Source organism: Tenrec ecaudatus, chromosome X (assembly GCF_050624435.1).
Source record: "Tenrec ecaudatus isolate mTenEca1 chromosome X, mTenEca1.hap1, whole genome shotgun sequence".
NCBI lineage: Eukaryota > Metazoa > Chordata > Mammalia > Afrosoricida > Tenrecidae > Tenrec > Tenrec ecaudatus.
The window spans coordinates 8,517,999-8,542,414 of record NC_134548.1 but is presented as its reverse complement, the minus strand read 5'-3'; the positions used below and the strand labels follow the sequence as shown (position 1 = coordinate 8,542,414).

At 44.0% G+C, this 24,416-nt stretch overlaps 1 protein-coding gene across 1 annotated transcript in view; it reads right to left on the bottom strand.

The window, feature by feature from the left end:
- Window positions 1-24,416, bottom strand: part of FRMPD4 (FERM and PDZ domain containing 4) — a 319,295-nt gene that overhangs the window by 19,095 nt on the left and 275,784 nt on the right. Inside the window, exons 6-11 of the mRNA XM_075539161.1 lie at window positions 24,245-24,349; window positions 20,121-20,228; window positions 15,589-15,720; window positions 10,172-10,291; window positions 2,196-2,332; window positions 323-449 (exon numbers count right to left, since the gene is read on the bottom strand). Coding sequence (XP_075395276.1) covers window positions 323-449; window positions 2,196-2,332; window positions 10,172-10,291; window positions 15,589-15,720; window positions 20,121-20,228; window positions 24,245-24,349 — 729 coding nt within the window. The remainder of the gene's footprint in view (window positions 1-322; window positions 450-2,195; window positions 2,333-10,171; window positions 10,292-15,588; window positions 15,721-20,120; window positions 20,229-24,244; window positions 24,350-24,416) is intronic.

The window sequence follows — 24,416 nt, the reverse complement described above, 5'->3', positions numbered from 1 at the left end:
CCTTCACCAAAAAAAAAAAAAAAAGTTCCTTGCCTGTCTTAAAGGTTACCCAAATGTTCTCCTACATGCACAGAAACAGACATAGGCAAAGCACAGCAAGTCTCTCTCTAGCTTACAAGGAAGAATTGTGTTTTCATAAGGATGCTTACTTTTTCATTAATATTGGAAACGTGCTAACAATTTTTAAAAAGTCCTAACCCGCTACTTCTTCTGGAAATATGGTGCTAAGTATTTTATCCAGAGGCTAATTTTAAACATTTAAAAAATGCATGCAAATCTCTCTCTTTAACATCTATTTTCTATTAAGATGCAAATGCGATACCTTTTTACCCGGTGGTACCAAGTTTTGATTTGCTTTGACAAGGTGTGAAAGAGCTTTCTTTATGTTCTTCTCTTTCATGCTTTGCAGCACAGCAGAAGGAAGAAAAGTCTCTAATCCCCATTCTTTCCTGCAATAAAGAGTGCATCTTTAATTTCGCATTCTTGTGATGATTAGTTATCTGAGATAAAAATGGCCCTCTGATGTTTGTCAGAACAAATGAGCCCTTGATAAGGCAGGAGACGTGGACAAGTCCCCAATTAAGGAAGCAACTTTTAATTTACACTCTGAAAACATTCTATTTGATCGTGACTACATATGTTGTCACATAAAAAGAAACATATTCCTCGCTCTCCAGAGAGAATGCTAACCAGGCATTTTGGACCAATGGAAATGGAAGAGATGACAACTGCTTCATCAAACCTACCTGTAAGTCTCTAGTAGTTTAGACACCTATCTGAGCTTGTATTTCAGACACCGGTCTCTCCCTCCCTCGTTGCCCATTCTCATCTCTGTTTCTTTCTGTTGGTCCGTACTCTTCCTGTCTTCTTTAGAAAGAGGTCTCAAAGTCCTTTCTCCACCATCATCAGTGACTCTCCCCCTTCCTCCCAGCCAGTGCATATCTGCTAACATCTTTTGTCAATATTCTTGGAGAAAATTCTTGGGGATGGTGGGGCTTCTGATTTTGGACTCAGGGATGGCCTTCAAGACCCTCCAGCCAGATTGGTATTGACAGAAGATGCGAACATCACTCAGAAGTGAAGCCATATAAGAAACAAACCAAGACAGAATGTATTTTTTTCAAGAATTCTGGAAGGGCTACCTTATCATGCTACTCGCATCATGATTTTAAATCAAGACTTCTCATATCTATGTGTTTTGTTTACCACTAGACCATCAGGATGATGATTTATACATATTGGCATTTTCTACTGTCCTAGTGTCAGTGTATCGAAAATACTCAATGTTAGCGGGGTAAATAAATTTAGTCATGGGAACATGACCACAGATCCTGCAAGATTATCGACCAAGTTAGTTATTTCTTACAGAGTGTGTGTATGTGTTAAACACACTTGTATAGGGACCACAATATTTGTACAGTGCATAGACATTAGCTTCTGCTCGGTATATTATTTAACTGAGAAGGTTGTGGCTGTATCATGTTCAACCAGGTCAAGGTGGGTTCACGGCAGTAGGAAAGGTCAGAGAGTTGGCTTGGAAGGCTGCTCACGCCGCTGGTTCAAATGCCAGATGAAGTGAAAAGCCGAGTGGGAAATAGTTGTGGCCCAGCAAATGGCTTTTTCTAAGAGGGCATCTTCCTGGACCAAGGAGGGGTGCTGACGCTGTTAAATAGGGTACCTGCCTCTTGCACACCACACGCCATCGGCAAAACCAAGTTTGCTGGAGTGGCGACCTCCTCAGCAATGTCGCGCTTCTTTCCTACAAGGACCTCCCGGTCGAATGGGGCCTGAGCATGTCACTTTTGAGGCTGCATGGGGATCAAGCAAAGGTCCTTTCTAGCTCGTCGGACCACTTTCCGAGCCCCGGCCGGCGTGTCAGTCCATCCCACCAACAGTAGCCCCGTGGATGGAATCCTAACCCCTCTAGGTAATAGCCGCGAGACTCATGCCTCGGTTTGCGCATCTGTAAAACGGAGCCGTAGGGCCATGTTACAGGGACCTGTGAGAATAAGGCCGATGTTGGAGTGGCGCAGAGACCAACCCTTGACTTTGAACAAAATCCCTGTTGGAATGTAAAAATGGACATTTCATTGGAAACACGGTAGTCTGACACTTCACTTCTGGTTTACGAATACACCACTCCAAACAAGCTCCACAGCTAACCCCAGCAAGCGGTGCTGAGCGTCGACACTTACTCAATGTACTTGAGGGAGATTTTCTGCGTCTGTTTGGTGGTCACGGTGGCAATGTACATTTGTAATGCTGCCAGCCTCAGGGCTATGTCGTATTTCAGCTCTGGCCCAAAACGCTCCTGAACAACATCGTTGCAGCTCTGTGAAGAGACCAGTAGAGGGCGCAGCAAGTCAAAGAATGGGCTGGCAGCAAGCTGTGTTAGAGAACCAGGTGACAGGCCCTTCCCCAGCATTTCAACCTTCCCTTCAAAGACAAGGAGGCTAAATGTGGAAATGTTTCCAGGAGGCAGCTTGGAACCGAGTCAGTATTTAATTGCCTGCCCAAACACAGGGACCACACAAAACACTAAACATCCAGCCACGAGCTGCTATTTCAATATTTAGCTTTTCGTCAAAATAATTAAGAATTCGGGGGCACAATTTCCAAAACACAGGTGCTGCAATTGAACATGAAGACACAAGATGATTGCTAATCCATCATCAGTCTGCTAGAGCTGCTCCCTGGGGTTCCAATCTCGCTTCTCCGCTTCAAAGGACAAGTCTGTTAATCGTTCTGTGCCTCAGTTTCTTCTTCTGTAAAACAGGGACAACACACATGCTGCGTGTTCACAGGGTTTGTGGCGAGGATTGAAGGAGCTAAGCATGAAAACCTGCTTGGACTGCTGCCCGGTAATTTGGAAGCCATTGATACACAGGTGGTTGCTGTCAGCTCTTCCTCCTCCTCCTCCTCTTCTTCCTAGTTGCCATACAGAGGCACCTCCAGGAGATAAATGAGCAAGGTCACGGGTGTGGCAGCACTGGAGTTGAAGGCTCCCACCTACTTCAGAGGCCTGGCCTTCCCCAGCCTAACCCTCTGCCCGTTTTTGTTTACACTCTGTCAGCCTCGTTTTCTCTTCTCTACAAAGAGGAGTCGCTCGAACTACGTTCCCCACTGAAGCGAGGTTTGGTGGAGATGTACAAGCAGTGCTGAGGCACAGTGCCGCAGGTCTCTAGGTGGATGGCAGCTATTGAAAGCCTCCATTTCCTCCAGTGGTCTCTGCCTCTGCTCGTCAAAATGCAGAGCTTTCAGGGAGTCATTCCGGCTGGCTTTTAGTTTGTTCACATGTGAAAAGGAGCCGCCTACCACCGAGGGTGTCCTGTGGGGTGGGGTTAGGCCAGTGCAGGAGGCCACGTGTGAAGAACCTGAGGGGCTTTCAGGATGGAAAGCTGAGAGCTGCACGGGGACCGGAAGTACCACATCGTTGAAGCATATTTTGCTGGTGCGTTGGCTGAGTGTAGGGGTGGGAGACCGACTCCCGAGCTAGAAGAGATGATAGGAAGTTTCTCCCTTCTTTCTTTGCTTTATTCCTCGCCTTGTCCCCAGCTTTCAAATGAAAGCGATCTCAGACTTTGTGTGACTCCTTCCCATGAGAGGCAGAATGACTCTTCCTATCAAACAGGGGCAGGTGCCTCGGCGGGTTTCTGCAGACTATATCCACCCTTTGCATCCCAGTGCCCATAGTGTCAACGCTGAGCGACGCACGTTCTTATGCACACGCTCTGGACAGATGGATTTTCATCCACCACTGAAACTGTTGTTTCGGCCCTGCTCTTCCCTCCCAATATAGCCTTTTGCGTCTGCTTCACCTTACAATCCTAATGCTCTGTGTAGCAACTCTGCCCCGAGGCTGGAGATGCGGCCATCAGAGTAAGAGCAAACTCTTGGTTTGGTCAGTCTGGGTTTCCTTGAGATTGTCCAGTGTTGCCCAGGATGGGGCCTGAGAGGTTGACAGCCTGGCCAGGGTCATTCTATAGATCCCTCTGAGGTATGGGGGCACGGAGAGCACTGGACACGGTGCCGGGATTGTAACAGGCACCAGAGAAATCATTTTTGGTTAAATCATTCTTCTATGACTGTAATTGCTGAATGAATTTGAAAGCAAGCATTTTAGAGGCAAAGAGCATTTTAGAGCTCAAAGAATTTAGAGGCAGCAGCTTCAGCTTTGACTAGGTTCGGCCAGATGCGAATCAAGTGGCCTCAGAACACAGCACTTCCGTTCCTCCTCTGAAAAATCAGTATCAACAAAGCACTCACAAGGTCGCTGTGACTCCTGGAAACCTGTTTCATCTCCGGAAGGGGAGGCAGCCCCTTCGCTTCTCCGGAGAGTTGTGGCTCGCACATTTGTCCCCAGCCCTGTTCCAGCCTGTATTTAACCAGACTTCTTTCTGGATGAAATTTTTGACAAGGTGATTTGTCAGCTAATTACATTATGTATTTAGTTCAGACTGATCCTGGAGAGTTAGTGTGAAGTCTGAATTAACCATACATTTTTGGTATTAATCATGCGTTTATTACTCTCAAGTGCATTTCCTAAAATACAGTAACACAAGCTAATGGCGGCCATTGTTTTGCTGAATAGCTGTCCCGGTGGGATGCACTTGAAGCTTAGAGAAAGCTCATTTACAACAAACATGTTCCATGTGACGAAGGAAACCTTTGCTCTGAACATGTTTGGAAACATTGTGCATTCTCTTTAAGTATTCCCCTGTCTATTCACTAAAATAACAATTTATTTCTTAATGGATAGTGGAAAGGTTGATGTCCACACAACCCATTATAATTATGAGGTAGGAGATTCTGGATTACTAGTATTTACTGTTAATATATATGTTATATTCTGTAAAATATTTTGTAGTCATTATAACTTGGAGATTTATACATGATCAATGAAATTGGTTTTCATCTTCATGGTTGACCTAATCAGTGGTGAACTGTCCTCATTAAAGCCTGGTAGCTTCATTTATTTTTGTCTCAGTAATGTAATATATGAAGGTAAGCCTGAACGTATTGCTACAAAATCAGAGAAACCTTTAGTAAGCAAAAATACCAAAACGTCTAGCTATTGGCTCTCGACTTTTTCTCCATCTGGGTCTATATTTTCCTGAAGGCAGTGTTTCTATCTCTCTGACCCTTCACCGAACCATCCTACCCTCTTTGATTTAGATGTTTGTTAAAACAGCAATTTAGGCAATCTTGGGAGACTCAAATTGGATTCCTTTTCGTTTGGGGATTGACTTTGGGGAAGAAAAGGGAGTCAGAAAGGCTAGATCAAGGCCGTAGGGTAGGAGGGCAAGGGTTCCCACTTAGAGCTGCTCTTGTTCCCCTCATGATAGAAAGCAAGCCTGGCCTTTTCCTCCCTGGTGCCATTTTCAATTTTCTTAACGTTTTCCCCCTATTAAGTTCCTGTGATTGACCTGTGACCTTAGAGAAGTCTACCAAGATGACCCCTTTGGGATACCCCCAAAACAGTCGCCATCCCCTTCTGAGCTGACTTCCCTGATTTGCATTGAACTGGTCCACCAGATACCCCTCAGCACCCACTGTTTTCACTGGACCGATACTTGCAGGCACCCCGTGGTAGTTACATCTGTGTCAACTAGACACTCCTGGCTAGGGCTGAGTCAGAGCTGTCAATCAGGTCACAACCTGATGCTGTCCCCTTGGGGGAGGGGCCTTCTCATCAGGAGGGCCCTCTGTCCCCCTTCAGCTTGCTCCTGGCTGGCTACCTGGAGAGCTGCCATGTTTGCCCTGACCTTGGAGCCACAGGGTTCTGCATCCGTTGGCCGGCATTCAGCATCATTGCATGTGGCTGCATGAGTCTGATGGACTTGAGTTGGACTGAGCTGAGATGCTCTGTTGATATCTAATTATTTCGTGATACAAAGCTCTTTCTTATACATGTACCACTGTATTTCTTATATGGGTGTCATTGGATTTATTACACTAGTTAACCTGGCCAAACACACACCCCCAACAAGGTCTTTGCTGAGAGAACTTATTTTCAGTCATCCACTGAATACAGAGACATGTTGTGCTTGGAATAAACCAATGTATGCATGAAGTGACACCCTAGTAGCAATATTTTTAGATTTACCTTCATATATTGCTTCTACTGACTCTTTTGTTCTCTGCTTTAATTCAATCGTCTCTTTTTAGCATCTTAAAAACAACAGATATGGATACCGTTTGCAACACTGGAAAAAATACAGATACCATTTGCACTGCTCCAGACTTACAGTAAAGAACCCTGGTGGTGTAGTGGTTACACATTGGGTTGTGATCCACACGGTTGGCAGCTCAAAACATCCAGCAGCTCCTCGGAGACTGGGCTTTCTACTCCCATAAACACTTAGTCTCAGAAACCTATAGCGGGTCACTGAGTCAGCTTTGACTTGATGGCAGTGAGTTTGGAGTTTCAGTTTTGGAGACTTATATTATTGGTTATTATTTATGATGTTTTACACAGGCATTCTGTGATACACGACATTTAGAAGTAGAGGATCTGAGGCAAAGAAATTCTCATTCATATTTGCAATGGCAGATGTATAAGATGACGGTAGCTTTATTTTGGCTTCTGTCACTCACGACCCATGACTTTCCACTTCCCTCCCTGACCGCTGCAGGTGGCCGTTCGATCTTCCATGCAATCCTCAGACTGGGGACTTGGAAAGGTCACCAGTGTTCTGCTAGTCCCTAGGTGAGATCCTGGGGACAGGTTTGACAATTCTGATGAGTCCCTCAGGTATAAAAATATAGACATCTTCAGAAGAACTAGATGGGGCCTGCCTACCACTCCCAACTGCTCTGAAAAGCATCACATTAGAAAGTCCTGGATTGAGTGCGAGGGAAATATGGAACAAAACACAAAATCAAAAGTAAGACAAGACTTACTGATGACATAGAGACTGGTGGACCCTTGGTTACCCTTCAATTGTGAACAAGAACTGACCCCCATAGCTCAAGGCTCAGGCCAACAATAGACAGGTCTACATGAGGGGAAAATAACACTTGGGAAGTACACACATTTTAGAATAACCCACCATTTACAATCAAAAGGGCAGTATTGACCCAAGGGCAAAGTTCAAAAGGGCCATGAAAGAGGGCAGAATGGAAACAGCAGACACGGAGAGAGTGAGATAAGCGAGGTTATATTGTAGGAATTGCAATCAATTACAGGAAACAAAATGTGTACGAATGATTAAATAGAAAACTGATCTGCTCTGTAAACCTTCACTCTGTTCACAAAGTTACCGTAAAAAAAAAGGTGTGCTCTGGATGTAAGCGCAATCGCTATAAACAATCTTAGAATAGTGCAAACACATGTAAAACAGAAATGTGCTTAGCAGCACTATGTGTCTACTTTAAAGGTCACTCAGTTCCAATACAAGCCCAGATGCATTCTTCTTCTAGAATTTTGATGAACTTGTGATCTTCTAAACAGAGTAGAGTAAGAGTGGTTTTAGAGCCTCGTCCTGTTAAACAACTGGGTATACAAAGATAGAGAAAGGCAGGGCAAACCTCCGCTCTAAGTGACACTCAGAACAATTTGCGGGTCAGCTCAGCAGATGCTCTGAGTTGCAGTGATAGGGCTTGGTTGGTTCTGGGTAGAATGTGGGGAATACTCATCCACAGCTCAACCTCCAGTCAAATGGTTCCTGTCCCCTTTTATATCTGGGTTACCTGGTCCATTGGAGAACAGTGAATACTATAGACAAGTAAATGGACCAGATTTGAATATTTTAAGAATATTCCAAATTTGAATATTTTAAGAATCCAAAAACATGAAAAATTCACTATTCTGTGTAGAAATCTTTCTAAAAAGCCCCACATATTTTTTGTTTTTTTTTTACTTGCCAAGTAATGTGTGCTGCGGATTTGCTTTTTTTCTATGGCCTCAGGGTGATCTTTATGAAACTGTGTCATCCTACTGAACTGTAAATCTCTTCTACAGCTCACTGACATAGGGAAAGGTCAAGCAGCTCCCATCTTCTAGAATGTTCTAGAGGTTCTGGTTTCTTCCTTCTTGGGCTAAATGTTTCTTCTCCAAGACTTACTGGCACTTGAACTTATATTACCATTGCTAACCTCTCACACCTCTTGTGAACATTTTTCTTCCATCTATCAATCTTTTTTCCCTATTACACTTCCTAAAGATTGCAAAGCCTTTAAATATGCCAGAAAATACTGAGACTAGTGAAACAGATATCCGTGTATGAGTTCCTTTGTTTTCATGATTTGGGGTTTGTTTTTTCTCACATCTTTTCTTCCTTACTTGAGGTTCAATTGAGGGGGCCCTGTACAGGGAGGCCCTGCCAAAGGGAGAAGGCCTTGCCTTCTGTGGTTTGGCCTCACATTTGCTTTTTGTAGTTTTGACGTTAGATGTTTAAGCAGGAGGTAAGTGGATTCTGACTGTTTCATGGGAGATGTAACAGAGTAATAGGAAGCTGTTTTAGAAAAAAATATAGGAATGCCCCCTAAAGATCAAACTTGATACATCGAGTCTGTTAGAAACACACCCTGCCAGATCCTCATTCCCAAAAGCCTCGATCTCTGAGGCTGCATTCCAGAGTAATCTGATAGGTACATAGTCTGCAAAGTCTTACCTTCTGAGAGTTGTGTCTCCTTGAAATGAATAATCCCAACACAATAAATATCACAATATTTCAGAAAAATCTAAGCACAAATAAAGGAATGTATAAATAAATAAATAAAGGAGAAGGGGAAATGGAATAACTAATAAGTGAAGAAGACATCATGGCATTAGAAAAATGATCATTTTCAATCCTCACAATGATAATGGCTACAGACAAGAATTCATTATGAACACACACACACAGTGAGTGAGGAGGAACAGGAGAATGGAGGAGTTGCAATGTGATTCTATGCAAATGTACATATTAATTATAAATGCAAAAGCAATAACTTTAGAATGGAACCATTTGGAGGAGACTGCCTTAATCAAGTTACTTTTGGGGACAAACTGGTTTCAGGAGGCACATGAGATGACTCATGACATCTTGTGCTTTCTGAAGTCACGGACTGAAGTGGACACAAAATCCCCCATATCTCAGCCTCCAGCCCAAAGGCATCTCCCTAGTTTAATTATGAGAGAGGAACCCAAATGGAGAGACTTCTTCAAAACAGTGGTCAGTGCTCATCAGAACTGTCATGGCCACGAAGGTCAAAGAATGATTGAACACGGGTCTAAAACACTGAGGAGACAAGACAAGGCAATGTAAGCTGAGGTCATGGAGTGGACCTCATTCATGAACAAAGCTGTTATACAGATGTTTTGGGGATAATTGGTTACATTTGGATGTTTGCACTGTAGAGCAGATAATGGTAATCTATCCAGGTTCCATTCCTGGTTGTATCCATGGTAGAAAGGCTATGTAAGAAAGTGCCCTGGTTCTTAGGAAATGCACACTGAAGTATTTGGGGGTAAAGGAGTAGGATTGGTGTAAGTGACTTTCAGAAACAAACAAACAGCATATACATGTATGCACACAGGCAAATATATGCAGATGGTTGTCGAGCCAGTTCTATGTACAGCAGAGCAAACGCTGCCTCGTACTGGGTCTTCCTCACAATCGTTGCTCTATCTGAGTCCATTGTTACAGGTGCTGTGCCAATCTATCGCACTGAAGGACCTCTTCTGTTTCACTGACCCTGTTTTACCTAGCATGATATTCTTCTCCAGGCAATGATCCCTCTTGATACAACAGCCAAAGTATGTGACACAAAGTCTCACCGTTCTCATGGTATATATACATCTATACATAAATATGAGGGAGCTTCAAAAAGTTGCTGGAGAAATTCCATGATCACGTCATTCATTTTTTCCAAGAACTCTGTGAAGCGTCCTCCTGAGGACCTATGAAACTGTGTGTGTGACAGACTACTTCTGCCCACACTATGTATCAAGTCGCTGTGGTTAATACAGCAGAGTTCTTGTAATATTCTTGCCACATTTTCCTAAGCCTGGAATTGGTTCAAAAGAAAAAGGAAACATTGAAAGAGCACCACAGGATCACTTTATAGTATATTACACTTGGGTGCCAATGAGAAAGAAGACCCCAAACGAACGACTTCAGGAAAAAGAAAGCCCCGTGTTAATTTAGCCCACACTAATGTCCGGCACGCCCGCACATTCACATACCTGAACATAGAGATACTCGAAAGCCACTGGGTCTCTCCTTAAAAGGTCAATCGGATCCTTCGGGACAAAGCTAATTCGAAAAAGACACCTCATCTTGTGCGAGCTGGGCCTCTGTGTCACCTGGAGGATGAGAACAATCACACAAGAAGCCTTCAGTCCCAACTGGGGAATGGCAGCGGGACACAGAAGCAAAGGAGAAGGGACACTGGACGTGCTTTGAGATACTCAGTCGCTGAAAGCTGCCCATACCTCGAGACTTGGCCTAGCATCCCTGCTGCAAACCTTGAGACAAGGGTTTTTGTGCAAGAATTTCCTGCTCATAGGGGAGGCCAGGGAGGGAGAGGGAGACAGGTCTGGGAAGGAGCTGCAACCAGGCTAGGAGGTGACGTTAGGGGAGGATAATACTGGCCTGAGCCTTCAGGGGAGTCCGGCACAGGAGCTTCACCATAAAGGTTACCCAAAGGCATCTTCAACAGGCACTGGTTTAAGGGAGTCGCCCCCACCCCACCACCCCGCCCCAACCCATTGCCCTGCAGCTGATTCTGTTCCTGGAGACACAAGTATTTCAGAGTAGAACTTCTCCACAGAGTTTTCTGGACCGTGACATGGAAGCTAGTTATTGGGCCTTTCTTTGGTAGAAGATGTAACTAACGGCATCTAACGATCAGGAACCTCATTGGCTGCGTAAGAGACATAGTTTTTAATTAAATAAGTAATGATCTGTCTGGAATCAAATAGGCCATAGCAATTGGAAAGGTTCGATGGAAACCTTAGGGGGCAGTGGGCTGATAGTAACAAGGAGGGACAACACGGGAAAGGAAGGGAATGATGGATGCCTCTCTTGAAGCAGGTCCATCCATGTCACTGAATTGTACACGAAGAAACTGGTGAATTAATTGCTGTACACTTGGCTCCCCAGCAACAAAATCAATAAAATTCAGAAGAAAAAATAGCATATTATATATTTAAAAGTCTCTAAAACCAGACAAGCAGATGAACAACAAACCACCATCACCAAATAATTTCTTGGAAACGTTAACTATTAAGTGGTATGTTTAATTAAACAAAAGCTAGTACTCTCTAGACCGAAGCTTAGGATGCAGCCACCGACAATTCAGGTAGAGTTGCAGGAATGTTCCTTTGGGGATTTTAATCACCATTGAACACTTTAAAAAGACTTTTGTTATTGGTAAAAAAAAAAAAAAGGTAGCTTCTTATGCCTACTGCCATTTTCATCATACCTAAGGATTTCCTCTTGATGGCATTTTTACATGCAGTGATTTCAAAGGCACACATCTGACTTGTTTCTGGACATTGGGATCATATTTCTCTTCTAGAAATAATGCTTGAGGTCTAGGGATTTGATTTAGAAACGTTAGTGGAATAGTGGTTATAAGTTGAACTGATAACCGTGAGCTCAATAGTTTGAAAACACCAGCTGCTCCTAGGGAGAAAGATGAGGTTTTCTACTCCTATAAACAGTTATTCTCAAAAACCCCACAGGTGAAATTCTACCCTGCTCTGTGGGGTCACCGTGAGTCAGAATTGACTCGAAGGCAGGGAGTTTAGTTTGATTAAGTTTTGTCCCAATTTTTTGGAAAGATAACTGGCGCATCACTGTAACAGACTTATTGTTTCCCTCTCACATTTGTAATGAGATTGAAAAACGGGAAATAAAGCTGGGGGAGGAGTTATGGTTACCAGGTACAGAAGAAATTTTAAAAGAATTAAAATTTTTAATATGAAACTTTTTCATAAAAGCTATGTGGCTGATGGAAGTTCAGAGGGAACGTATAGCTGGAAACAAGCCAAATGTGTGCAGTTCTATCGCATTAAATGTAGGCTGAGGTTTCCTTAGATTCACAGTGACTGGCTCTCAGTGGTCTACCCATGTACCCTTGGTGTTTATAGCTCTAAGTGGAAGGTTATTTACTGCACACACCTGTCAGTGTCTGCCAGCACAACACACATCTTAACCGTCGAGGAATAAATGTCCTCGGCCACCCATCTGTCAAGAGTGCTGCACTATAGTAGCAGGCATGCGATGCTGGAAGCTATGGCACTACTATTTCAAATACCAGCAGGGTCAACCATGATGGGCAGGTTTCAGCAGAGCTTCTAGATGAAGACAGACTAAGGAAAAGGGTTGAAAATGAGCGAATGACAACATTATGGCTCTCCACCGAGTATAGTGCTAGAACACGAGCTCCTTAGGTTGGAAGGCATGGCAATAACCACAACAATAGACACAAATACTGACCATCTTGAAGATGGTTCAGGACAGGGCAACATTCCCTTCTGTGGTCCATGGGCTCACGACAAATCAGAGCCAACTCAAGGGTGACTAACAGTTGCCCTTTGGGAGCAACCCACAGTTCAGCAGGGACAGCCTGTTGGTGGATGAATGCCTTCAACTTCCTCCTGCCTCCATCAGGAGAGCTCTGAGGGATGATTCACATTGCCTCCCAACATTCCCGATTCGGACTGAACTCCAGCTGCCTACAGTGGAAACTGCTTTGACCACCACTCTCGTATTGGCTTCCAACAATTCCCACTTTTCTTCCCAACACCTCCGCTGGTGTTTCCCAAGATCTCCTCCCAAATGAACCATTTGCAGTTGAATTCTTGTCTCAAGGTCCCCCTTAAGGGGAACTTAGACCTAGATACTTTTACCCGAAGGATTCTGCATCACTCACTGCCAACGAATAGATGCCAAGGCACAACAACCCTGCAGAGCAGGGTAGAACTGCCATTCAGGGTTTCTGAGACTGTATCTCTAAGGGAGTAGAAAGCCTCATCTTTCTTCCAAGGACTGGCTGGTTTTGAACTGCTGCCCTTGCAGTTAGCAGCGCAACTCATAACCACTCTGCCACCAGAGTTCTTACAAAAGGCTCTAGAAGGTTGCTATGAGTCAGAATGGACTTAATGGCAGTGGCTTTGGTTTGGGTTTATGTGGTGATGAGGCATGAAAGAGCCCTGGTGGTGCAGGGGTGAAGGTAATAGAAAGATTGGTCTCACCAGTGCCTTTTCAGGATAAAGGGCCATCTGTCTCCATGAAGATTACTGGCTTGGAAATGCTGTGGGCCAGTTCTACTTTTTCTCTAGGGTCACCATATTGGTTTTTGATTTTTTTTTCATGAAGTGTAAAATAAGTCATCTATTTTTAAGAGTATTTTGGCATATGTTGATAATAAGCAGTCATGGGAAGGGACTTACCATCTGTATAAGCAAAAAAAAAAATCAAACTGCTTGCCATCAAGTTGATCTCAACTCATGGCAACCCCTTGTGTCTCAGAGTTTCCAATGGCTATGACACATTAGAAGCAGATCACCAGGCCTTTGTCTTGTGGCACCTCTGTGTGGTTTCAAACCACCAACCTTTGGGTTAGTAGCCACATGTTTTACCATTTGCGCTATCCCAGATCACTGAATATATATAGAGAGAGGTGGGTTTATACCTGGTATAAATAACGGGTCCAATTTAGAGGGATATAAATCAACACACATGCCAACTTTTTAACTCATTAGGCTGAATTGAGTTGAATAAAGAGTGTCAGGATACCTGATGGACAGCAAACCAACTTTTAATTATAGACAACCAAGAAGCACTTAGGTATGATGACATTTTCTGCCACTTCTTGTGTATGGTGGTGTCTTACCTCCCAGCCTCCCCTTCTAGTGTCTCCTCATGCCCTCTCCTTAGAGTTCTTTCATCCTTTGATTGAGTGAAGTGTTAAAAGTTGGAGAGCTGCTCTCTAAGGTACAACTATTTGTCTCTGCCCTATCTGGAGGAAAGAAGGGTGGAGCATATTGAAGACATGGAAACAATTAGGCTAATGAACTAATCGACCACGCAAACATTCAGTTCCACTGGCTACCCCATGACTTTGAAAGAGATCCCATTAGGAGGTCTTGGATAGTATAGGAGAAAAACATAGAAACAAACTTAAAATCATAAGCTAAACCAAGTTAACTGTTGAGACTGGTGGAGCCCCTAGGCTATGGGCCTTAGTCACCCTTCATGCCTGGAAATGAACTCACTCCTTTGCTCAATTTTTCAGTCAGCCAATAGACAGGTCTATACCAAACCCATTGCCAGTGAGCCAATTCTGATTCCTCGTGGCCCTGTATAGGATTTTCAAGGCTGTAAATTCTCTCCTGGAACCATAGCATTTTTTTCCCTGGGAGTAGCTGGTGGGTTTGAACCACCAAACTCTGTGGTTCAACATTTAGCTAACAGTGTCATGGGGAACAATAATACTAGGGAGGTACACACACCTTAGAAAAGTCAACCATTTGGGATCAAAAGGTAGCATTTCTCCAATGACAAGTTAAGATGGGTTAGGAAATGAGGAGTGGAAATGTGAAACATGGGGAGGATGTGGGATAAGTTATGCCTCACTGTGGGGACTACAGTACATGACACAAAACCAAAATGTATGAATTGTTGAAAATAAAATGGAACTTCTCTGTAAGCCTTCATCCAATTCACAATAAAATTTTATTTTAAAGTTCTTTCAACCCTGAACTCTCCTCATCCACTGCCATTGAGTCCATTCGGACTCATGGAGACTCTCTATGAACAGAGCGGAACTGTCTCCGTGGGTATCCCAAGACTTTACCGGAGTCGAAAGCCTCATGCTTCCCCACAGAGCAGCTTTCAAACCAGAGACCTTGCTGTGAGCAGCCCAGTACATAATCACTATGTCCCCTGGGCTCCTTCTTAAGCTCTCCTACCTGTGAAGAATTTGTTGAAATCCCACCATAGATTTAACACCCCCCCCCAAAAAAACCCCAAAAACAAAAAACCCTAAACCTAAGGAGACAGGGGATGGGGCTATGCTGAATTCAGCAACCAAGCAGTCTGTTTGTCTCCCCAGGAAACAGATGGGGGTGACATCGTGGTGACCAGGAACTGGGACACATTGGTGTATCACATATTTCCAGTGGGCAGGACTGGGCTAGGGATTTCAGGCTTCCCAAAATAGTCTCAGTATGTACCCAGAAGATAAAAACCGCTAGATGATTTCAGCATAAGTAAAATCATCTCAGACCCGGTTCTTTGTAAAGGTTTCTAGAGCTCAATTTTTCAAAGCAGGCAAGCAAGTCATTGTAAGAACATGCAAGAGAATTCTCCAGAATCATATTCCCAATGAGTAGCTGCCAAATTCTTGAATGACAAATGTGTTTGTGAGATCAACTGCCAGTCTATGGAAGAGGGAAAAAACAGGAAACATCACCTTGGGGTGTAAAATCCTTTTTGGATTCTGGTGTTTTCTTTGGCAGGGATACAGGGATGCAGCTAATTCAGGTAAAGGACTAAGAGGAGGGGCGGATTCTGGGGTGGGGCTGGGGCTGGGGCTGTGTTCGTTCCAGCAGCAGCAGCAGCAGCAGCAGCAGTGTATAGTTTCACAGACCTGAGTTAGAGTCTCCTGTTCATGAAGCAAAAGCAGCTTGGTCCCGGTCCCTTCAGTCCTCTGCTCCAGCATGAGGGAGAAGTGTTCAATGCCTTTGATGGAGAGCTTCTCTTGAAGGGTTAAGATGACATCCTTATAGGAGAAACATTGATAAGATGTGATTAAAGTCAAGATGGTCCTCTGGTTAAGTCTCCCTTGACTTATAAGTGGAGGACATGAAGGGTTCCCATCTTTACATCTTATATCTTTGGGGGATTCTGAAGATTCCCTAAAGATTCAGAAATGGGACCTTCTTTTTTAGCCTCTTCTCCTGGCTTCCCTCCCCACCCAAATTCTTCTCTAGTACTCTTCACCACCCAAAATGTGTACGAATTTCAAGAACTGGAGACAATAAGGTAAACAGCTGGAGGAGGAGGCTACCTATCATAGGAAGTACTAAATTAGAAAGATTACCAATCGGTTGTGTAGTTAGTTTTATTCGCCTTTCTTCAAAGTGGGTTGGTGCGCAAACCAGTTCTGAAAGTGGTGTCCTCATGGGTTGATAAACTATAGTCCCTTGGCTGAACACAGTCTATCACTTACTTTTGTAAATTAACTATGATGGAAGTTTATGGACTGTCGATGGCTGCTTTTGTGATATGATAGCAGAGTGAGTCAGTCGTTGGTAAGGGAGACCATATAACCCTTAAGTTCTAAAATATTTACTATCTGGTCCCCCATAGAAGACCTTTGCTGACCTCTGGCCTGCCCTTAGATAGAGAAGTTCAGCAGTGGCTAAGGACATGGGGCTTGGAAAGACAATTCTTGGTTTCTAATCCATGCTCTATTGCTGATGGGCAGTGTGGTTGATGCAGGTCAGCTAACTTCTCTGCTAGTTCTCCCTTCTGCACACCGAGTCCGGTAAGCATCTCCGTGTTGGAATGGTAAGGATTCCATGAGTTCATACAGAGAAGGTATTTGTGGCTACCCTCTTTTGGTACCAAGTTCGAGCACCCCCTAACAATGCACTTTGGCTTTTATCCTATGTCTCTGTCGACAGAGCAATGAATCTGCAGTCTTTGGCAGAAATGGAACATTTTTGATCAGAGAGGTGTTACACAGACAGCAGACACATTTCCTGCAATGCCAAACAAATCTCCTCAATCTTTTCTTTTACATGTACTTGGTTATTAGTAGCTGATCTTCTCAAGGTCGTGTATCCTCTGCTGCTAAGAAACATGAGAACAATGGTTTTCAACGTGGGCACTTTGGACACGCAATTCTATTTGGTCATTTTGATGATATTTTTGTCACAATCGGGGACAGCATGCTACTGGCCATAAGCGGTTGGAGACCAGGGATGCTGCTAAACCCCATCACAGTGCACAGGACAAAACCCCCATGTCCAAGAAATCACCTGGCCCCAAATGTCCACAGAGAGAAATCCTGCCAGAAATTTCTCGTTTGCTGGTTATTCTGATTCTGCTCAGTGGATCTCTTCCAATTTCTTCAGGCCCCATTAAGCACTCCAACAACATTCTGCATACATGCTTTGATTGTTTGATAAAAAAAGTTTTTAAAAAAAGATTCTTTGTGTCACAGTTCTTGCTCAAGGCCCAGGGCAGAGAGAAGAGAAGCGGTCCTCTGTGGGACGATACATATTTTATAAACCATTTTCCTAAGTCACCTCGGAGAGTACCAGAAAACCAATAGCAATGGGATCCCCCAGTTTTGATTCCGTAGTAAGAAGAATTTGGACAATTTTTATTAAACAGTGTCACATCTCTCACAATGATACTGTTTTTATTTCACACCAACCCTCTCGTGTCTATTGTGAAAATTGGCTGTTAGAGAAGCAGATCAGCTCACTTTTATTTGTCCAAACTCTTTGCATCGCTCCCTGTCATGTCTTTGCTGTCTGTAATCCTCAGGGAGCCCAGACTGGGTTCCTGTCATAAAGAGGGCGGGGCACCAGTCGCAGGGCACTCGTTTCTGCGTAGAATCCTTTCTGTTAGAAAATACACTCAACGGAATTGCAAATTGTCATGGACTCTAGACTTCCTGGAGGAAAAAATCCAAATGATCCCCTGAAGTCTTTTTAAGACCAAGCAATAGGTGTTAGCTTCATTAGTAACGAATGTCTGCCAAGAACGATCCAGAAGGAATGGGATACTTCGAAATGTTCATGGAAAAATAGAATTAAAAGCCAATGTAATTTTCCCATCAACTTTTTGAAACCCCAGAATATTACCTTTACAAGAACAATGGGGAAGATTAGATAAGAAGCTTAGAGGACAATGAGCCCAGGGTCAGGGTAGCGGAGCAATTAGGGAAGAAAGGGGGTGGATGGGTGAATGGGTGTGCAACTTGAAGGATGTCATCAATATCATGGAATTGTGTGTGTAGAAATAGTTGGATTGGCGACTATTTTGCTATGCACAGTTTCAACAACATTAATGACAAAAATAAATGATTCAAAAAGAGCAAAGGTACAGACTTAAGCTAGATGTTCAGGTCAGGTTGAAAGTCTCATAGCAAGGTGCTTTCCTGGCCAGCAAGTAACACACCCCAAGGCTGTAGTCACAGGGAGTTGGGATGGTGTAGTTCTATGGGTTGGTTCAGGGACCAGCAAACTATGACCCTCATGCCAAATCTGCTCGTACCACTCACTGACATATCGTCTGGGACTGTTTTCATGACCAAACAGCAGAGTACACCTAGTCCTCCCTGATCAACTATCTCATTATTTAACAGTTTGCATTTGCGATAGTAGTGAAAAAAGCTATCCCACTCTTGTGTATTAATTTTATCTGTCTGGCAGTAATGACGGTTGAGGAGCTAGGCAAGAATAACACTGGCTGGGAAGGTTACGGTCATGTGTCCGCTGAGCTGGGCCACACTTCCCAGTGGTTTGGCAGTTATGCAATAGTGTATCTTCCATTGTGTGATCTAATGTGGTCATCCTCCGTTTTCACACAATGCTGAATTTTGTATAAGAACCTGATCTATGGAACCTAACCAGATCACCCCTGTGAGGAGTAGGTGGAGTTCCAATAGAGACCATTTGGCCCGGAAAGCCTAATCTATTTACCAGCTGTTCTTCAATAGAAAACACTTTCCTTCTTTTTTGCTGTTCCCTGAGTTAGTTGATTGGTAATTGGTTTAACACCTCACTGTAAATTGATATTGAGTAGAAAAAGTAAAAAAAAAAAAAAAAAAAAGGAAAAGGATTTGTTTCAGTCATCACCATTTAAAATTAGTAGTCTTGTAGGAGGGAAGTTAATATTTCATCTCGGATGAATTAAGGATGATTGAAATGATCCGTCATCAATCTTCTTACATTTGTCTGCTCTATTACCTGCTAAATCACTACAAACTCAAAGCAATTCAGGACAAGCTGTTTGTGGGGACTGCAACTCTAAGTACACACAGCGAAAGGGCCTTTGTAGAAATGTTTACACAGAAGGCCTATGCCAATGAATTTTTAAAAAAGCGAACACCTGAGGGTTGATTACTCATGGCCATTTTTCCTATGAGGCCCACTGGACTCTTGATGGTTCATTCTAGAGATCATCACAAGGTACTCTCTCCCCCTTCTTTGGTTCCTTCCATAAAATCTTTTTTTACTGTGCCCTTTGCAGAAACTCTGTTTTAGGCTGATGGAGCATTGGGGAACAATTCATTTCGGAACACACTTTTTTCCTAAGAAAAAAGAGAATATACACTCTTCTTGCCCAGGGAGCAAGCATGGGAAAAGAAGCCCATCTGCTTTGGCCTGCTACTCATTCTGTCAAGCGCACCCATGGCTCCAATGAACAGGACAGCTTTGTGGCTCTTCCTTCCCACCACCTAATAAGAAGCAGGCTCCATTCGGGCCCTTTGCTTCATTGTCTGTGTGACACTGGCGACAGCTATGCAGAGTAAGTGTGGTCTTTATGTTATTGTTGCCCTGCCCTTGTTTTTCGCTGGCCACCCACGTCGCAGCTATTCAATTAACAGCTAATGTCTTCATCTTCCTTTGCTGAGCTATCGTGCTGGCTTTGGGCACAGCGCCAAGCCTTCTTGGTGACATTCACATTACTTTAATTAATTTGCAGGCGCATTGATATGACTGGCTCTAGTGTTCCTTCACTGATAGCCTATTACAGTAAAACCCTCAAAAGCTAGAACCCATGTAAGGCAGAAACCTGTTATATTTCCCACGAAGAGGGAGCCGAACCACCATGGTCAGACGCCATTCGGTCCAAGGTGGACAACTGGGGAGGCCGGGCAAAATGAGGCAGTCCCTGTGAGTTCCAGTTCTCACGGGTTTCCCTGGATAGGTAGGAGCCAGGGTGGTCATGGAAAAATGGAGTTAAAATATAATGGAGCAAAGCCTTCTAAGTGTAAGCATTTTTTATTTGTTTGGGATTGTTTCAAAGGGTTCCCGCTCTACCTTACATGGAAGCATTCAGCAATATCTTGGGGAAAAACCAGATGGTTCTGGAAGAAAGGTCCCCCCACCAGATTATCTGTGGCCCCTCAGGCTACAGTGCTTAGCAGCTTCAGCTTACCTTTATGGAGGTGCTGCAGTCAAAACGGAATGATTTGGTTTGCCCATTTTCCAAGTAGACTTTCAAAACATTTGGCATAAAAAGAAGCGAATTGTCCTTAACAGTTTCCTGTTCAACAAAAGAAAAGGGGAGGTGTGAGTCAGGCAAATGGGAATTCTGCTCTCTGCCCTGCCAGCAAGGAGCCCTGGTGGGTTATGAGTTCAGCTGCTACCTGCCAAGTCAGTGGTTCGAACGCACCAGGCACTGTGCAGGAGAACAAGGAGCCTTTCTGGTCCCATAAGGATTTACCACCCTGGAAGCTTCCAGGAGCTCTTCCCTGTCCTACAGAATCACTATGAGTTGGAATAGACTCCATGGTGATGGCAGTGAATTTGGATGTGACAGCCCATGCCTACAGTTATTCTAATCAGGGCATTAAAAAGAATCACACTGGCCAAATGATGATGCTTCCCTGGTTGGCTTGGCAACTATGAAAATGAATCAGACTAATTGGTGGTGGAGGTTGAAGATTCTGAAGATTCTCCATTGGAAAAGCTGATTATGGAAATAATGCCTTTGTGATTAAGCCCCACTCTTTGGAGCTCCCAGCCCCGATAGTAGCAGAGCTGGTTTCTTGAGGAGAGCAGGGCCTGGCAGCAATGACATTTGATGACCAACAGCATCTGAACCTGCCTCAAATGTCAAGTTATTGTGTGAAAAGGTTTTTACCTTATTTAGAAATGTTCTTTGAGCTCGAAGGGGAAGTATAAGGGGCAGGTTGGTGTTTTGCAATAGAGTAAACATTTTACCAGTAACAGCTCACAATCGAGAAATCGCACACACATACCCACCACTCACACAGAGGCTCAAAGAGATGTCAACTTGAGACATGGTCAAAAGTATGCAATGAAAACACACTCCTGTGAATTTTCTCTTTTAATTCGGACTAGTGAGGGATTGGAGTCTCAGGGTGGTACAAATGCTTTGCTGCTAAGCAAATGTTGGGAGGGTCAAGTCCACATAGAGGCACCGTGGAAGAGAGTTCTGGCAGTCTACTTCTGAAAACAAGTCATTGAAAAGCATATGAATCATAGTTCTATCAGATGCATGGGGTTACCATGAATCAGAGTCACCCGAAGGGCATCTGGGTCAATGATAGAGTTGACAGAGCCGAGAACAAGGGCACATATCAACGAGGCCCATGGGTCCATGCAGTGAGCTAAAATATTCATATGTAGTTGGCTACAGAATCACAGGAGTCGAGGGAAACTCGGCAAGCAGGAAACTCTTCGCCTGTTTTATAGATGGAGGTGGTTGCAGTTACAAGAATGCCAAAGATTGGCCAGTATCTTCCAAGTCATGCTGGGAATTTCAGTTCCACGTTTCGCCATACTAGGCTCCTTTCTTTCCCTGTTTCTTCCTTTGATTTTCCCCTCTTTCCTTCCCACTCATGTGAATTTCCTGATTGTATACTTTGGAATTCACTGAATATGCTTGGGTCCAAGTTCAGAAGAATTGGCCCGCAATGATTTTGGAGACTGAGAATGAAGAGGCCCTCAAAGGCTGAGGAGTGAAGCTGTTGCCAGACACAGGCCTGTGGGGAGGTCTTGGGGGTGGTGGGAGATGAAGGACCCCCAGGGACAACCTTTAACCAGTTCCCTCAAATGACATCTGTGGCCCTGCAGTTGATTCCAACTCATAGCGACCATGCATGACAGAACCAAATGTCCCTGTGGGCTTTCCAAAGATGTAATCTTCAGGGAAACACGGTCTTATCTTTCTCCCCCTGAGTAGCTGGTGAATTTGAACTGCCAAACTTTTGGTAAACAGTGGAGCACTTAAAACATTATGCCACCCTCAAGAGGCCCCACTATCTGTTTTTTTTTAAATTTTAATAAATCATTTTTGGTGAGCTCTTACAGCTCTTATAACAATCCATGCATCCATTGTATCAATCATATTTCTATATATGTTACCATAATCATTTTCTAAACATTTTCTTTCTACTTGAGCCCTTGATATTAGCTCTTCATTTTCCCCCTCCCTCCCACTCTCGGGGTCCCTTGATAATTTATAAATTATTTTTATTTTCATATTTTACCCTGTCCACGGTCTCTCTTCACCCACATTTGTTCGTCCCTGAGGGAGGGTGTTATATGTAGATGACTGAGCTTGGTTCCTCCTTTCTCACCCTTCTCCCCCAACCTTCCCCCTAACCTACTGGTATTGCTACTCTCATTATGGGTCCTGAGGGATTGATTTGTCCTGGATTCCCTGTGCTTCCAGCTCTTATCTGGATCCGTGCACATGCTCTAGTCTAGCCGGATTTGTAAGGTAGACCTGGGGTCCTGATATTTGGGGGAGGAAGCCTTAAAGAACTAGAGAAATGTGTCTGTCATTGATGAGGCCCCTCTATATTTAACAGTGAATTGAAACTGCCACGGCAGGTGCTAGCATCTTGAAGATGCACACGGGGCCTGCATATCCAGTGTCATCCTAGGAAGCTCCAGGCAGAACAGGCAAGGCATATTTCAGTTGAGCTTCTGCAATACACTGATTGCTTGAGGCAAGCTTCCTCTTGGGAACCTTCCAGCCATAAACTTGGACAGTCTTGTGAATCATTTATAACTTTGACCAGAGTGACGAGGATCCACTGAGCGGAATAGAACAGATCCTGATATGAAAGAGGCCCTGAGAGGTATGTAGGGGCATTGTGTGGGAGAGGAAGATGGAGATGATAGGCTGGGACTGAAATATTCCCAGGGCAACACAGTGATAGCCTCAGGCCCTGACCCATAAACCTCATGATGGTTTGAGAGATTGGCCGATTTACCCCCAGGACAGTATGTTTGATTAGTACACTTGGACCATGAGTGGGTGAACTATGAGTTGGACTATGTCTCCTAAATAGACATGGTGTGGTACTTTGGAATGCAACTTTATTTGGAAACAAAGTCTTTGTAGATGCAATCAGCTAACACGAGGTCATACTGGAGTAGAGCGAGCCCTAATCCACTCTGACTGCTGTCCTTATGAAAAAGGAGAAGAGACACTGAGGGAGAACTCCAGATGAAGATGGAGGTAGAGGTTGGAGTGGAACTGCCATAAGCCAAGGATTGCTGGGAGCCACCAGAAGCTGGAAGAGATAGGAGAGGATCCTCTCCTAGAGTCTTGGAGAGAACAGGACCCTACCAACACCCTGAATTCAGACTTCTGGACTCCAGGGCAAGGGGAGAATTTATTTCTCATGTTTGAAGCCCTCTAGTTTATGCTCTTTTGTTTCTAGGAGTCCCAGGAACAAATGCCATGGGCACGCCCAGATCTACAAATTCAGACCCAGGACCAAGCCCAGCATTTTCTGAGACCCAGACGTACGAACCAGGGCTAAGAGATTTTTATCCACATGAGTTTATTTAAACAACAGTGAAAGTAGGCAGACTACCCATGTCCTAGGTGAGAGCAATCTAAAACCAAGACCACTTTGCTCTATCTGTTTGTTGTTGCTCGTGTTTCAGCGAACGTTGAAAAGAAAGCATCCTATTCATGTTTGCATTATTCATTTTGCAAATCAATTATGTGCCCAAGCAATCAGGATTTCCATCAAGACCTTTTGCTAGAGAGCTGGGTGGTATTTCATCAGTTCCGGCTGCACATATAAAATCATTTCATCATGTTGACTTCTTTTTGATTAGTTGAAAACTCAGAGGGGTGTGTGTGTGTGTGTGTGTGTGTGTGTGTGTGTGTGTGTGTGTGTTTCAGTGGGGAGAAGGAAAAACTGAGAGGAAACCTAACACCCTCCCCCGCAACCACTTAAACGATCATCGCTTTAAGAACGCTCAGTTGGCAGAACAAGCAGAAACAGATGGATTTTCAAGAAGGCGTATTTGGCCTCAGTCGAAGGTTATGCAAGTGACCCTCAATTGAATGAGTTGCTCTGCAAAGTAGCGAGGGGTCTGACATGGGAACTGCATTCTGGATCTGGGAGAGGAGATGGTGGCAAGACCCAATGATCTCTCCAGCCTTTTACAACCCAGGGTTGACAACCAGTCCTGCATAGATTGCTCCAGTGGGAGCTATGGCTTAACTGGCTGGAGTGCAGAGGCCTGTGACTCTGTGAGTCAGAAAGCAGACAAGCAGGCACTCACCGACACTTGGCCATTGATGATGACCTCCTCAGAGAAGCGCACTTTGACCGGGTTGGACTTCAATCTTGCTTTCTTGGCAGCACTAATGAATGCTGACTTGGGAGACTGGAAGGGAGAGAAGACAGTTTCCCCAATTACTTATAACATAATTTAAACCTTGTAACAGTTGTTT